Source organism: Scyliorhinus torazame, chromosome 12 (genome assembly GCF_047496885.1).
Source record: "Scyliorhinus torazame isolate Kashiwa2021f chromosome 12, sScyTor2.1, whole genome shotgun sequence".
In the NCBI taxonomy this organism is placed as follows: domain Eukaryota; kingdom Metazoa; phylum Chordata; class Chondrichthyes; order Carcharhiniformes; family Scyliorhinidae; genus Scyliorhinus; species Scyliorhinus torazame.
This window is the reverse complement of record NC_092718.1, coordinates 134,028,909-134,045,512: the sequence shown is the minus strand read 5'-3', so window position 1 is coordinate 134,045,512 and position 16,604 is coordinate 134,028,909. Positions and strand designations below refer to the sequence as shown.

General features: G+C 56.2%; 1 protein-coding gene across 1 annotated transcript in view; it reads left to right on the top strand.

Moving 5' to 3' along the window:
- The window catches only part of atp1a3b (ATPase Na+/K+ transporting subunit alpha 3b), a 762,330-nt gene that overhangs the window by 43,758 nt on the left and 701,968 nt on the right, over positions 1 to 16,604 (top strand). The window contains exon 5 of the mRNA XM_072469087.1: positions 5,996 to 6,264. Coding sequence (XP_072325188.1) covers positions 5,996 to 6,264 — 269 coding nt within the window. The remainder of the gene's footprint in view (positions 1 to 5,995; positions 6,265 to 16,604) is intronic.

Here is a 16,604-nt window from a genome sequence, read left to right as displayed (position 1 = left end):
GTGTGAGTGTGTGCGTGCTTGGTGTGAGCCTGAGTGTGCTCGGTGTGAGCCTGAGTGTGCTCGGTGTGAGTGTGAGCATGCTCGGTGTGTGCCTGAGTGTGTTTGGTGTGAGCATGAGTATGCTCGGTGTGAGTGTGAGTGTGCTCGGTGTGAGTGTGAGTGTGCTCAGTGTGAGAGTGAGTGTGCTCGGTGTGAGTGTGAGCATGCTCGGTGTGAGCCTGAGTGTGCTCGGTGTGAGCCTGAGCGTGCTCGGTGTGAGTGTGCTTGGTGTGAGTGTGCTCGGTGTGAGCGTGCTCGTTGTGAGCCTCAGCGTGCTCGGTGTGAGTGTTAGCGTGATTGGTTTGAGTGTGAGCGTGCTTGGTGTGAGTGTGTGCGTGCTTGGTGTGAGTGTGCTCGGTGTGAGCGTGCTCGTTGTGAGCCTGTGCGTGCTCGGTGTGAGTGTGAGCGTGCTCGGTGTGAGTGTGAGCGTGCTTGGTGTGAGTGTGAGTGTGCAAGGTGTGATTGTGAGCATGCTTGGTGTGAGTGTGAGTGTGCTCAGTGTGATTGTGAGCGTGCTTGGTGTGAGTGTGAGCGTGCTTGGTGTGAGTGTGCTCGGTGTGAGCGTGCTCGTTGTGAGCCTGAGCGTGCTCGGTTTGACTGTGAGCGTGCTCGGTGTGAGTGTGAGCGTGCTCGGTGTGATTGTGAGCGTGCTCGGTGTGAGTGTGAGCGTCCTTGGTGTGAGTGTGCTTGGTGTGAGTGTGAGCGTGCTTGGTGTGAGTGTGCTCGGTGTGAGTGTGCTTGGTGTGCGTGTGAGCGTGCTTGGTGTGATTGTGAGTGTGCTCGGTGTAATTGTGAGCGTGCTTGGTGTGAGTGTGAGTGTGCTTGGTGTGATTGTGAGCGTGCTTGGTGTGAGTGTGAGCATGCTTGGTGTGATTGTGAGGCAGCTTGGTGTGAGTGTGAGCGTGCTTGGTGCGATTGTGAGGCAGCTTGGTGTGAGTGAGAGCATGCTTGGTGTGATTGTGAGCGTGCTTGGTGTGAGTGTGAGTATGCTTGGTGTGATTGTGAGCGTGCTCGGTGTGATTGTGAGTGTGCTTTGTGTGAGTGTGGGCATGCTTGGTGTGAGTGTGCTTGGTGTGAGCCTGAGTGTGCTCGGTGTGAGTGTGAGCATGCTCTGTGTGAGCCTGAGCGTGCTCGGTGTGATTGTTAGTGTGCTCAGTGTGATTGTGAGCGTGCTTGGTGTGAGTGTGAGCGTGCTCGGTGTGAGCCTGAGTGTGCTCGGTGTGATTGTGAGCGTGCTTGGTGTGAGTGTGAGCGTGCTTGGTGTGAGTGTTCTTGGTGTGAGCCTGAGTGTGCTCGGTGTGAGTGTGAGCATGCTCGGTGTGAGCATGAGCGTGCTCGGGGTGAGTGTGAGCATGCTTGGTGTGATTTTGAGCGTGCTTGGTGTGAGTGTGAGCGTGCCTGGTGTGAGTGTGAGCATGCTCGGTGTTAGCCTGAGCATGCTCGGTGTGAGCCTGAGTGTGCTCGGTGTGATTGTGAGCGTGCTTGGTGTGAGTGTGAGCATGCTTGGTGTGAGTGTGAGTGTGCTCGGTGTGAGCATGAGTGTGCTCGGTGTGAGCCTGAGCGAGTTCGGTGTGAGTGTGAGCGTGCTCGGTGTGAGCCTGAGCGTTCTCGGTGTGAGTGTGAGCGTGCTTGGTGTGAGCGTGCTTGGTGTGAGTGTGAGTGTGCTCGGTGTGAGCCTGAGCGTGCTTGGTGTGAGCCTGAGTGTGCTCGGTGTGAGCGTGAGCGTGAGCGTGCTTGGTGTGAGTGTGGGCGTGCGCGGTGTGAGCGTGCTTGGTGTGAGTCTGAGTGTGTTTGGTGTGATTGTGAGCGTGCCTGGTGTGAGTGTGAGTGTGCTCGGTGTGTTTGTGAGCGTGCTCGGTGTGAGCCTGAGTGTGCTCGGTGTGAGTGTGAGTGTGCTCGGTGTGAGCCTGAGCGTGCTCGGTGTGAGCCTGAGTGTGCTCGGTGTGAGCGTGAGCGTGCTTGGTGTGAGTGTGGGCGTGTTCGGTGTGAGCCTGAGTGTGCTCGGTGTGATTGTGAGTGTGCTTTGTGTGAGTGTGGGCATGCTTGGTGTGAGTGTGCTTGGTGTGAGCCTGAGTGTGCTCGGTGTGAGTGTGAGCATGCTCTGTGTGAGCCTGAGCGTGCTCGGTGTGATTGTTAGTGTGCTCAGTGTGATTGTGAGCGTGCTTGGTGTGAGTGTGAGCATGCTCGGTGTGAGCCTGAGTGTGCTCGGTGTGATTGTGAGCGTGCTTGGTGTGAGTGTGAGCGTGCTTGGTGTGAGTGTTCTTGGTGTGAGCCTGAGTGTGCTCGGTGTGAGCATGAGCGTGCTCGGGGTGAGTGTGAGCATGCTTGGTGTGATTTTGAGCGTGCTTGGTGTGAGTGTGAGCGTGCCTGGTGTGAGTGTGAGCATGCTCGGTGTTAGCCTGAGCATGCTCGGTGTGAGCCTGAGTGTGCTCGGTGTGATTGTGAGCGTGCTTGGTGTGAGTGTGAGCATGCTTGGTGTGAGTGTGAGTGTGCTCGGTGTGAGCATGAGTGTGCTCGGTGTGAGCCTGAGCGAGTTCGGTGTGAGTGTGAGCGTGCTCGGTGTGAGCGTGCTTGGTGTGAGTGTGAGTGTGCTCGGTGTGAGCCTGAGCATGCTTGGTGTGAGCCTGAGTGTGCTCGGTGTGAGCGTGAGCGTGCTTGGTGTGAGTGTGGGCGTGCGCGGTGTGAGCGTGCTTGGTGTGAGTCTGAGTGTGTTTGGTGTGATTGTGAGCGTGCCTGGTGTGAGTGTGAGTGTGCTCGGTGTGTTTGTGAGCGTGCTCGGTGTGAGCCTGAGTGTGCTCGGTATGAGTGTGAGCGTGCTTGGTGTGAGTGTGAGTGTGAGTGTGCTCGGTGTGAGTGTGAGTGTGCTCGGTGTGATTGTGCGTGTGCTCGGTGTGATTGTGAGTGTGCTCAGTGTGAGCCTGATCGTGCTCGGTGTGAGTGTGAGCGTGCTTGGTGTGAGTGTGAGTGTGCTCGGTGTGATTGTGAGTGTGCGTGGTGTGAGTGTGTGCGTGCTTGGTGTGAGCCTGAGTGTGCTCGGTGTGAGCCTGAGTGTGCTCGGTGTGAGTGTGAGCATGCTCGGTGTGTGCCTGAGTGTGTTTGGTGTGAGCATGAGTATGCTCGGTGTGAGTGTGAGTGTGCTCGGTGTGAGTGTGAGTGTGCTCAGTGTGAGAGTGAGTGTGCTCGGTGTGAGTGTGAGCATGCTCGGTGTGAGCCTGAGTGTGCTCGGTGTGAGCCTGAGCGTGCTCGGTGTGAGTGTGCTTGGTGTGAGTGTGCTCGGTGTGAGCGTGCTCATTGTGAGCCTCAGCGTGCTCGGTGTGAGTGTTAGCGTGATTGGTTTGAGTGTGAGCGTGCTTGGTGTGAGTGTGTGCGTGCTTGGTGTGAGTGTGCTCGGTGTGAGCGTGCTCGTTGTGAGCCTGTGCGTGCTCGGTGTGAGTGTGAGCGTGCTTGGTGTGAGTGTGAGCGTGCTTGGTGTGAGTGTGAGTGTGCAAGGTGTGATTGTGAGCATGCTTGGTGTGAGTGTGAGTGTGCTCAGTGTGATTGTGAGCGTGCTTGGTGTGAGTGTGAGCGTGCTTGGTGTGAGTGTGCTCGGTGTGAGCGTGCTCGTTGTGAGCCTGAGCGTGCTCGGTTTGAGTGTGAGCATGCTCGGTGTGAGTGTGAGCGTGCTCGGTGTGATTGTGAGCGTGCTCGGTGTGAGTGTGAGCGTCCTTGGTGTGAGTGTGCTTGGTGTGAGTGTGAGCGTGCTTGGTGTGAGTGTGCTCGGTGTGAGTGTGCTTGGTGTGCGTGTGAGCGTGCTTGGTGTGATTGTGAGTGTGCTCGGTGTAATTGTGAGCGTGCTTGGTGTGAGTGTGAGTGTGCTTGGTGTGATTGTGAGCGTGCTTGGTGTGAGTGTGAGCATGCTTGGTGTGATTGTGAGGCAGCTTGGTGTGAGTGTGAGCGTGCTTGGTGCGATTGTGAGGCAGCTTGGTGTGAGTGAGAGCATGCTTGGTGTGATTGTGAGCGTGCTTGGTGTGAGTGTGAGTATGCTTGGTGTGATTGTGAGCGTGCTTGGTGTGAGTGTGAGCGTGCTCGGTGTGAGCCTGAGCGTGCTTGGTGTGATTGTGAGGCAGCTTGGTGTGAGTGTGAGCGTGCTTGGTGTGAGTGTGAGTGTGCACGGTGTGAGCCTGAGCGTGCTAGGTGTGAGTGTGAGCATGCTTGGTGTGAGTTTGAGCGTGCTTGGTGTGATTGTGACTGTGCTTGGTGTGATTGCGAGCGTGCTTGGTGTGAGTTTGAGCGTGCTCGGTGTGATTGTGAGTATGCTTGGTGTGATTGTGAGCGTGCTCGGTTTGAGTGTGAGCGTACTCGGTGAGAGCCTGAGTGTGCTTGGTGTGATTGTGAGCGTGCTTGGTGAGAGCGTGCTCGGTGTGATTGTGAGTGTGCTCGGTGTGAGTGTGAGCATGCTCGGTGTGAGCCTGAGCGTGCTCGGTGTGATTGTGAGCGTGCTTGGTGTGAGTGTGAGTGTGCTCGGTGTGATTGTGACCGTGCTTGGTGTGAGTGTGAGTGTGCTCAGTGTGAGTGTGCTCGGTGTGAGCCTGAGTGTGCTAGGTGTGAGTGTGAGCGTGCTTGGTGTGAGCCTGAGTGTGCTCGGTGTGAGTGTGAGTATGCTCAGTGTGAGCTTGAGCGTGCTTGGTGTGAGCCTGAGTGTGCACGGTGTGAGTGTGAGTGTGCTCGGCGTGAGTGTGAGTGTGCTTGGTGTGAGTGTGAGTGTGCTTGTTGTGAGTGTGCTCGGTGTGAGCGTGCTCGGTGTGATTGTGAGTGTGCTCGGTGTGATTGTGAGCGTGCTTGGTGTGATTGTGAGTGTGCTCGGTGTGATTGTGAGCGTGCTTGGTGTGAGTGTGAGCATGCTCGGTGTGAGCCTGAGCGTGCTTGGTGTGATTGTGAGGCAGCTTGGTGTGAGTGTGAGCGTGCTTGGTGTGAGCCTGCTTGGAGTGATTGTGAGTGTGCTTGGTGTGAGTGTGAGCATGCTCGGTGTGAGCCTGAGCGTGCTCGGTGTGATTGTGAGTGTGCTCGGTGTGATTGTGAGCGTGCTTGGTGTGATTGTGAGTGTGCTCGGTGTGATTGTGAGCGTGCTTGGCGTGAGTGTGAGCATGCTCGGTGTGATTGTGAGTGTGCTTGGTGTGATTGTGAGCGTGCTTGGTGTGATTGTGAGTGTGCTCGGTGTGATTGTGAGCGTGCTTGGTGTGAGTGTGAGCATGCTCGGTGTGAGCCTGATCGTGATTGGTGTGATTGTGAGGCAGCTTGGTGTGAGTGTGAGCGTGCTTGGTGTGATTGTGAGCGTGCTTGGTGTGAGTGTGAGTGTGCTCGGTGTGAGTGTGCTTGGTGTGAGTGTGAGCGTGCTTGGTGTGAGCGTGCTTGGTGTGAGTGTGAGTGTGCTTGGTGTGATTGTGAGCGTGCTTGGTGTGAGTATGAGCGTGCTCGGTGTGATTGTGAGCGTGCTTGGTGTGAGTGTGAGCGTGCTTGGTGTGAGTGTGAGCGTGCTTGGTGTGAGTGTGCTTGGTGTGAGTGTGAGCGTGCTTGGTGTGAGCGTGCTTGGTGTGAGTGTGAGTGTGCTTGGTGTGATTGTGAGCGTGCTTGGTGTGAGTATGAGCGTGCTCGGTGTGATTGTGAGCGTGCTTGGTGTGAGTGTGAGCGTGCTTGGTGTGAGTGTGAGCGTGCTTGGTGTGAGTGTGAGTGTGCTCGGTGTGAGTGTGCTTGGTGTGAGTGTGAGCGTGCTTGGTGTGAGCGTGCTTGGTGTGAGTGTGAGTGTGCTTGGTGTGATTGTGAGCGTGCTTGGTGTGAGTATGAGCGTGCTCGGTGTGATTGTGAGCGTGCTTGGTGTGAGTGTGAGCGTGCTTGGTGTGAGTGTGAGCGTGCTTGGTGTGATTGTGAGCGTGAGCATGTTAGTTTTCACCCCCCCCATGTCCTCCCTTTCCCTCTACAGGCACAGCCCGTGGTATTGTGATCTTCACAGGGGATCGCACGGTGATGGGCCGCATCGCCACACTGGCATCCGGGCTGGACACAGGGAAGACTCCCATTGCCAAGGAGATCGAGCATTTCATTCACATCATCACTGGAGTGGCTGTCTTCCTGGGAGTCTCCTTCTTCATCCTTTCCATCATCCTGGGTTACTCCTGGCTGGAGGCTGTCATCTTCCTAATTGGGATCATTGTCGCTAATGTCCCTGAGGGTTTATTGGCTACGGTTACGGTGAGTATCAGTCCTCAGTGACCATCCATTCACCGTCCACTCAATTGTGGTTCCTGGATAGAGGGGTCAGTGTCTATGTGGAGGGAAAATGAACTCAAAACAGAGAGTTGTGGTAAATGGTGATTTTTCAGACTGGAGGATGGTCAATAACAGTGTTCCCCAAGAGCCAGTTTCTAATGTGCTTCGAAATATCTCCAATCTCGGACGGAAGAGTGAAATTTCAACATTTGCCGCTGGCATCGGACTTGGAGGAATTTCAGACGGTGGGGATGATGTCAATTGACCACAACAGGACATTGATAGATGGGCTGAATGGACTGGGGAGTGTCAGCTAGAATTGAATACAGAGAATTGTGAGGTGATGGGTTTGGAGAGAAGGATATCCAGTACAGACTGAATGCCGCAGTTTGAAAGAGTCTGCAGGGACAGAGGGAGCTGGGGGTTCATGTGTATCGATCTTTGAAAGTGGCAGAACCTATTGAGACAGCGGTGAGTGAAGTGTGTGGGACCTCGAGCTCAATAATTGAGTAAAAAATACAGGAAATTGCAATGAACCTCTTTATAAAGCTCAGCTTGGGACACAACTAGAGTATTGTGTTCAATTCTGGGCAGCGTGCTTTCGAAAGGCAGCAGGGGCCCTTCAGAGAACTCCACTGAGAAGCTGTGCGGTTCCTGGGCCTTCCCTGCCTGTATCACCTCCATACTACCCGTCACCTCCCCGGGCCCCCAATCCCTCAGCTCCTCCTCTACCTATATCACCTCCATACTACCCGTCACCTCCCCGGGCCCCCAATCACTCAGCTCCTCCTCTACCTGTATCACCTCCATACTACCCGTCACCTCCCCGGGCCCCCAATCCCTCAGCTCCTCCTCTACCTGTATCACCTCCACACTACCCGTCACCTCCCCGGATTCCCAAACCCTCAGCTCCTCCTCTACCTGTATCACCTCCATACTGCCCGTCCCCTCCCCGGGCCCCCAATCCCTCAACCAGCTCCTCCTCTACCTGTATCACCTCCACACTACCCGTCACCTCCCCGGGCCCCCAATCCCTCAACCAGCTCCTCCTCTACCTGTATCACCTCCACACTCCCCGTCACCTCCCCGGGCCCCCAATCCCTCAACCAGCTCCTCCTCTACCTGTATCACCTCCATACTACCCGTCACCTCCCCGGGCCCCCAATCCCTCAGCTCCTCCTCTACCTGAATCACCTCCATACTACCGGTCACCTCCCCGGGGCCCCCAGTCCCTCAAGTCCTCCTCTACCTGCATCACCTCCACACTACCCGTCACCTCCCCGGGCCCCCAATCCCTCAACCAGCTCCTCCTCTACCTGCATCACCTCCACACTACCCGTCACCTCCCCGGATTCCCAATCCCTCAACCAGCTCCTCCTCTACCTGCATCACCTCCATACTGCCCCTCACCTCCCCGGGCCCCCAATCCCTCAGCTCCTCCTCTACCTGTATCACCTCCATACTGCCCGTCACCTCCCCGGGCCCCCAATCCCTCAGCTCCTCCTCTACCTGCATCACCTCCATACTGCCCCTCACCTCCCCGGGCCCCCAATCCCTCAGCTCCTCCTCTACCTGTATCACCTCCATACTGCCCGTCACCTCCCCGGGCCCCCAATCCCTCAGCTCCTCCTCTACCTGTATCACCTCCATACTACCCGTCACCTTCCCGGGCCCCCAATACCTCAGCTCCTCCTCTACCTGCATCACCTCCATACTGCCCGTCACATCCCCGGGCCCCCAATCCCTCAGCTCCTCCTCTACCTCCATCACCTCCACACTACCCGTCACCTCCCCGGGCCCCCAATCCCTCAGCTCCTCCTCTACCTCCATCACCTCCATACTGCCCGTCACATCCCCGGGCCCCCAATCCCTCAGCTCCTCCTCTACCTCCATCACCTCCATACTACCCGTCACCTCCCCGGGCCCCCAATCCCTCAGCTCCTCCTCTACCTCCATCACCTCCATACTGCCCGTCACATCCCCGGGCCCCCAATCCCTCAGCTCCTCCTCTACCTCCATCACCTCCACACTACCCGTCACCTCCCCGGGCCCCCAATCCCTCAGCTCCTCCTCTACCTCCATCACCTCCATACTGCCCGTCACATCCCCGGGCCCCCAATCCCTCAGCTCCTCCTCTACCTCCATCACCTCCATACTACCCGTCACCTCCCCGGATTCCCAATCCCTCAACCAGCTGCTCTTCTACCTGCATCACCTCCACACTACCCGTCACCTCCCCGGGCCTCCAATTCCTCAGCTCCTCCTCGACCTGTGTCACTTCCATACTGCCCGTCACCTCCCCGGACTCCCTATCCCTCAACCAGCTCCTCCTCTACCTGCATCACCTCCACACTACCCGTCACCTCCCCGGGCCTCCAATTCCTCAGCTCCTCCTCGACCTGTGTCACTTCCATACTGCCCGTCACCTCCCCGGACTCCCAATCCCTCAACCAGATCCTCCTCTACCTGTATCACCTCCATACTACCTGTCACCTCCCCGGACTCCCAATCCCTCAACCAGATCCTCCTCTACCTGTATCACCTCCACACTACCCGTCACCTCCCCGGGCCCACAATCCCTCAACACGTCCTCTACCTGCATCACCTCCAGACTACACGTCACCTCCCCGGACTCCCAATCCCTCAACCAGATCCTCCTCTACCTGTATCACCTCCACACTACCCGTCACCTCCCCGGGCCCCCAATCCCTCAGCTCCTCCTCTACCTGCATCACGTCATTACTACCCGTCACCACCCCCCCCCCCCCCACCCCCCCCCGGGCCCCCAATCCCTCAGCTCCTCCTCTACCTGCATCACCTCCATACTACCCGTCACCTCCCCGGACTCCCAATCCCTCAGCTCCTCCTCTACCTGCATCACCTCCACACTACCCGTCACCTCCCCAGGCCTCCGATCCCTCAGCTCCTCCTCTACCTGCATCATCTCCATTCTACCCGTCACCTCCCTGGGCCCCCAACCCCTCAGCTCCTCCTCCACCTGCATCACCTCCATAATACCCGTCACCTCCCCGGTCTCCCAATCCCTCAACCAGCTCCTCCTCTACCTGCATCACCTCCATACTACCCGTCACCTCCCCGGTCTCCCAATCCCTCAACCAGCTCCTCCTCTACCTGCATCACCTCCATACTACCTGTCACCTCCCCGGCCTCCCAATCCTTCAACCAGCTCCTCCTCTACCTGTCTCACCTCCATTCTACCCATCACCTCCCCGGACTCCCAATCCCTCAGCTCCTTCTCTACCTGCATCACCTCCACACTACCCGTCACCTCCCCGGGCCCCCAATCCCTCAGCTCCGCCTCTACCTGCATCGCCTCCATATTACCCGTCACCTCCCTGGGCCCCCAATCCCTCAGCTCCTCCTCTACCTGCATCACCTCCATACTACCCGTCACCTCCCCAGCCTCCCAATCCCTCAACCAGCTCCTCCTCTACCTGCATCACCTCCATACTACCCGTCACCTCCCCGGGCCCCCAATCCCTCAGCTCCTCCTCTACCTGCATCACCTCCATACTACCCGTCACCTCCCCGGGCCCCCAATCCCTCAACCAGCTCCTCCTCTCCCTGAATCACCTACATACTTCCCGTCACCTCCCCGGGCCCCCAATCCCTCAGCTCCTGCTCTACCTGCATCACCTCCAGACTACCCGTCACCTCCCCGGGCCCCCAATCCCTCAGCTCCTCCTCTACCTGAATCACCTCCATACTACCCGTCACCTCCCCGGGCCCCCAATCCCTCAGCTCCTCCTCTACCTGTATCACCTCCATGCTGCCAGTCACCTCCCCGGGCCCCCAATCCCTCAGCTCCTCCTCTACCTGTATCACCTCCATACTACCCGTCACCTCCCCAGCCTCCCAATCCTTCAACCAGCTCCTCCTCTATCTGTATCACCTCCATACTGCCCGTCACCTCCCCGGACTCCCTATCCCTCAACCAGCTCCTCCTCTACCTGCATCACCTCCACACTACCCGTCACCTCCCCGGGCCTCCAATTCCTCAGCTCCTCCTCGACCTGTGTCACCTCCATACTCCCCGTCACCTCCCCGGACTCCCAATCCCTCAACCAGCTCCTCCTCTATCTGTATCACCTCCATACTACCTGTCACCTCCCCGGACTCCCAATCCCTCAACCAGATCCTCCTCTACCTGTATCACCTCCACACTACCCGTCACCTCCCCGGGCCCACAATCCCTCAACACGTCCTCTACCTGCATCACCTCCATACTACCTGTCACCTCCCCGGCCTCCCAATCATTCAACCAGCTCCTCCTCTACCTGTCTCACCTCCATACTACCCGTCACCTCCCCGGACTCCCAATCCCTCAGCTCCTCCTCTACCTGCATCACCTCCACACTACCCGTCACCTCCCCGGGCCCCCAATCCCTCAGCTCCGCCTCTACCTGCATCGCCTCCATATTACCCGTCACCTCCCCGGCCTCCCAATCCCTCAGCTCCTCCTCTACCTGTATCACCTCCATACTACCCGTCACCTCCCCAGCCTCCCAATCCCTCAACCAGCTCCTCCTCTACCTGCATCACCTCCATACTGCCCGTCACCTCCCCGGGCCCCCAATCCCTCAGCTCCTGCTCTACCTGCATCACCTCCATACTGCCCGTCACCTCCCCGGGCCCCCAATCCCTCAGCTCCTGCTCTACCTGCATCACCTCCATACTGCCCGTCACCTCCCCGGGCCCCCAATCCCTCAGCTCCTGCTCTACCTGCATCACCTCCATACTGCCCGTCACCTCCCCGGGCCCCCAATCCCTCAGCTCCTGCTCTACCTGCAACACCTCCATACTGCCCGTCACCTCTCCGGGCTCCCAATCCATCAGCTCCTCCTCTACCTGTATCACCTCCATACTCCCCGTCACCACCCCAGGCCCCCAATCCCTCAGCTCCTCCTCTACCTGTGTCACCTCCATAATACCCGTCACCTCTCCGGGCCCCCAATCCCTCAACCAGCTCCTCCTCTACCTGTATCACCTCCATACTACCCGTCACCTCCCCGGGCCACCAAACCCTCAGCTCATCCTCTACCTGCATCACCTCCATACTTCCCATCACCACCCCAGGCCCCCAATCCCTCAGCTCCTCCTCTACCTGCATCACCTCCATGCTACCCATCACCTCCCCGGACTCCCAATCCCTCAGCTCCTCCTCTACCTGCATCACCTCCATACTACCCGTCACCTCCCCGGGCCCCCAATCCCTCAGCTCCTGCTCTACCTGCATCACCTCCATACTGCCCGTCACCTCCCCGGGCCTCCAATCCCTCAGCTCCTCCACTACCTGTATCACCTCCATCTTACCCGTCACCTCCCCGGGCCTCCAATCACTCAGCTCCTCAACAAACAAACAAAGAACAAAGAAATGTACAGCACAGGAACAGGCCCTTCGGCCCTCCAAGCCCATGCCGACCATACTGCCCGATTAAACTACAATCTTCTACACTTCCTGGGTCCGTATCCTTCTATTCCCATCCTATTCATTTATTTGTCAAGATGCCCCTTAAATGTCCCTATCGTCCCTGCTTCCACTACCTCCTCCGGTAGTGAGTTCCAGGCACCCACTACCCTCTGCGTAAAAAACTTGCCTCGTACATCTACTCTAAACCTTGCCCCTCTCACCTTAAACCTATGCCCCCTAGTAATTGACCCCTCTACCCTGGGGAAAAGCCTCTGACTATCCACTCTGTCTATGCCCCTCATAATTTTGTATACCTCTATCAGGTCGCCCCTCAACCTCCTTCGTTCCAGTGAGAACAAACCGAGTTTATTCAATCGCTCCTCATAGCTTATGCCCTCCATACCAGGCAACATTCTGGTAAATCTCTTCTGCACCCTCTCTAAAGCCTCCACATCCTTCTGGTAGTGTGGCGACCAGAATTGAACACTATACTCCAAGTGTGGCCTAACTAAGGTTCTATACAGCTGCAACATGACTTGCCAATTCTTATACTCAATGCCCCGGCCAATGAAGGCAAGCATGCCGTATGCCTTCTTTACTACCTTCTCCACCTGTGTTGCCCCTTTCAATGACCTGTGGACCTGTACTCCTAGATGTCTTTGACTTTCAATACTCTTGAGGGTTCTACCATTCACTGTATATTCCCTACCTGCATTAGCCCTTCCAAAATGCATTACCTCACATTTGTCCGGATTAAACTCCATCTGCCATCTCTCCGCCCAAGTCTCTAGACAATCTAAATCCTGCTGTATCCTCAGACAGTCCTCATCGCTATCCGCAATTCCACCAACCTTTGTGTCGTCTGCAAACTTACTAATCACACCAGTTACATTTTCCTCCAAATCATTTATATATACTACAAAGAGCAAAGGTCCCAGCACTGATCCCTGTGGAACACCACTGGTCACAGGCCTCCAATTAGAAAAGCATCCCTCCATTGCTACCCTCTGCCTTCTATGGCCTAGCCAGTTCTGTATCCACCTTGCCAGTTCACCCCTGATCCCGTGTGACTTCACCTTTTGTACTAGTCTACCATGAGTTCCCTTGTCAAAGGCCTTACTGAAGTCCATATAGACAACATCTACTGCCCTACCTGCATCAATCATCTTAGTGACCTCCTCGAAAAACTCTATCAAGTTAGTGAGACACGACCTCCCCTTCACAAAACCGTGCTGCCTCTCACTAATACGTCCATTTGCTTCCAAATGGGAGGAGATCCTGTCTCGAAGAATTCTCTCCAGTAATTTCCCTACCACTGAAGTAAGGCTCACCGGCCTGTAGTTCCCGGGATTATCCTTGCTACCCTTCTTAAACAGAGGAACAACATTGGCTATTCTCCAGTCCTCCGGGACATCCCCTGAAGACAGCGAGGATCCAAAGATTTCTGTCAAGGCCTCAGCAATTTCCTCTCCAGCCTCCTTCAGTATTCTGGGGTAGATCCCATCAGGCCCTGGGGACTTATCTACCTTAATATTTTTTAAGACACCCAACACCTCGTCTTTTTGGATCACAATGTGACCCAGGCTATCCACACCCCCTTCTCCAGACTCAACATCCACCAATTTCTTCTCTTTGGTGAAAACTGATGCAAAGTATTCATTTAGTACCTCGCCCATTTCCTCTGGCTCCACACATAGATTCCCATGCCTATCCTTCAGTGGGCCAACCCTTTCCCTGGCTACCCTCTTGCTTTTTATGTACGTGTAAAAAGCCTTGGGATTTTCCTTAACCCTATTTGCCAATGACTTTTCATGACCCCTTCTAGCACTCCTGACTCCTTGCTTAAGTTCCTTCCTACTTTCCTTATATGCCACACAGGCTTCGTCTGTTCCCAGCCTTTTAGCCCTGACAAATGCCTCCTTTTTCTTTTTGACGAGGCCTACAATATCACTCGTCATCCAAGGTTCCCGAAAATTGCCTCCTCTAACTGTATCACCTCCATACTACCCGTCACCTCCCCGGGCCACCAATCCCTCAGCTCCTCCTCTACCTGCATCACCTCCATACTTCCCATCACCACCCCAGGCCCCCAATCCCTCAGCTCCTCCTCTACCTGCATCACCTCCATACTACCCGTCACCTCCCCGGCCTCCCAATCCCTCAGCTCCTCCTCTACCTGTCTCACCTCCATACTACCCGTCACCTCCCCGGATTCCCAATCCCTCAACCAGCTCCTCCTCTACCTGCATCACCTCCATACTGCCCGTCAACTACCCGGGCCCCCAATCCCTCAACCAGCTCCTCCTCTACCTGCATCACCTCCATACTGCCCCTCACCTCCCCAGGCCTCCAATCCCTCAGCTCCTCCTCTACCTGTATCACCTCCATACTACCCGTCACCTCCCCAGCCTCCCAATCCTTCAACCAGCTCCTCCTCTATCTGTATCACCTCCATACTGCCCGTCACCTCCCCGGACTCCCTATCCCTCAACCAGCTCCTCCTCTACCTGCATCACCTCCACACTACCCGTCACCTCCCCGGGCCTCCAATTCCTCAGCTCCTCCTCGACCTGTGTCACCTCCATACTCCCCGTCACCTCCCCGGACTCCCAATCCCTCAACCAGCTCCTCCTCTATCTGTATCACCTCCACACTACCCGTCACCTCCCCGGGCCCACAATCCCTCAACACGTCCTCTACCTGCATCACCTCCATACTACCTGTCACCTCCCCGGCCTCCCAATCATTCAACCAGCTCCTCCTCTACCTGTCTCACCTCCATACTACCCGTCACCTCCCCGGACTCCCAATCCCTCAGCTCCTCCTCTACCTGCATCACCTCCACACTACCCGTCACCTCCCCGGGCCCCCAATCCCTCAGCTCCGCCTCTACCTGCATCGCCTCCATATTACCCGTCACCTCCCCGGCCTCCCAATCCCTCAGCTCCTCCTCTACCTGTATCACCTCCATACTACCCGTCACCTCCCCAGCCTCCCAATCCCTCAACCAGCTCCTCCTCTACCTGCATCACCTCCATACTGCCCGTCACCTCCCCGGGCCCCCAATCCCTCAGCTCCTGCTCTACCTGCATCACCTCCATACTGCCCGTCACCTCCCCGGGCCCCCAATCCCTCAGCTCCTGCTCTACCTGCATCACCTCCATACTGCCCGTCACCTCCCCGGGCCCCCAATCCCTCAGCTCCTGCTCTACCTGCATCACCTCCATACTGCCCGTCACCTCCCCGGGCCCCCAATCCCTCAGCTCCTGCTCTACCTGCAACACCTCCATACTGCCCGTCACCTCTCCGGGCTCCCAATCCATCAGCTCCTCCTCTACCTGTATCACCTCCATACTCCCCGTCACCACCCCAGGCCCCCAATCCCTCAGCTCCTCCTCTACCTGTGTCACCTCCATAATACCCGTCACCTCTCCGGGCCCCCAATCCCTCAACCAGCTCCTCCTCTACCTGTATCACCTCCATACTACCCGTCACCTCCCCGGGCCACCAAACCCTCAGCTCATCCTCTACCTGCATCACCTCCATACTTCCCATCACCACCCCAGGCCCCCAATCCCTCAGCTCCTCCTCTACCTGTATCACCTCCATGCTACCCGTCACCTCCCCGGACTCCCAATCCCTCAGCTCCTCCTCTACCTGCATCACCTCCATACTACCCGTCACCTCCCCGGGCCCCCAATCCCTCAGCTCCTGCTCTACCTGCATCACCTCCATACTGCCCGTCACCTCCCCGGGCCTCCAATCCCTCAGCTCCTCCACTACCTGTATCACCTCCATCTTACCCGTCACCTCCCCGGGCCTCCAATCACTCAGCTCCTCAACAAACAAACAAAGAACAAAGAAATGTACAGCACAGGAACAGGCCCTTCGGCCCTCCAAGCCCATGCCGACCATACTGCCCGATTAAACTACAATCTTCTACACTTCCTGGGTCCGTATCCTTCTATTCCCATCCTATTCATTTATTTGTCAAGATGCCCCTTAAATGTCCCTATCGTCCCTGCTTCCACTACCTCCTCCGGTAGTGAGTTCCAGGCACCCACTACCCTCTGCGTAAAAAACTTGCCTCGTACATCTACTCTAAACCTTGCCCCTCTCACCTTAAACCTATGCCCCCTAGTAATTGACCCCTCTACCCTGGGGAAAAGCCTCTGACTATCCACTCTGTCTATGCCCCTCATAATTTTGTATACCTCTATCAGGTCGCCCCTCAACCTCCTTCGTTCCAGTGAGAACAAACCGAGTTTATTCAATCGCTCCTCATAGCTTATGCCCTCCATACCAGGCAACATTCTGGTAAATCTCTTCTGCACCCTCTCTAAAGCCTCCACATCCTTCTGGTAGTGTGGCGACCAGAATTGAACACTATACTCCAAGTGGCCTAACTAAGGTTCTATACAGCTGCAACATGACTTGCCAATTCTTATACTCAATGCCCCGGCCAATGAAGGCAAGCATGCCGTATGCCTTCTTTACTACCTTCTCCACCTGTGTTGCCCCTTTCAATGACCTGTGGACCTGTACTCCTAGATGTCTTTGACTTTCAATACTCTTGAGGGTTCTACCATTCACTGTATATTCCCTACCTGCATTAGCCCTTCCAAAATGCATTACCTCACATTTGTCCGGATTAAACTCCATCTGCCATCTCTCCGCCCAAGTCTCTAGACAATCTAAATCCTGCTGTATCCTCAGACAGTCCTCATCGCTATCCGCAATTCCACCAACCTTTGTGTCGTCTGCAAACTTACTAATCAGACCAGTTACATTTTCCTCCAAATCATTTATATATACTACAAAGAGCAAAGGTCCCAGCACTGATCCCTGTGGAACACCACTGGTCACAGGCCTCCAATTAGAAAAGCATCCC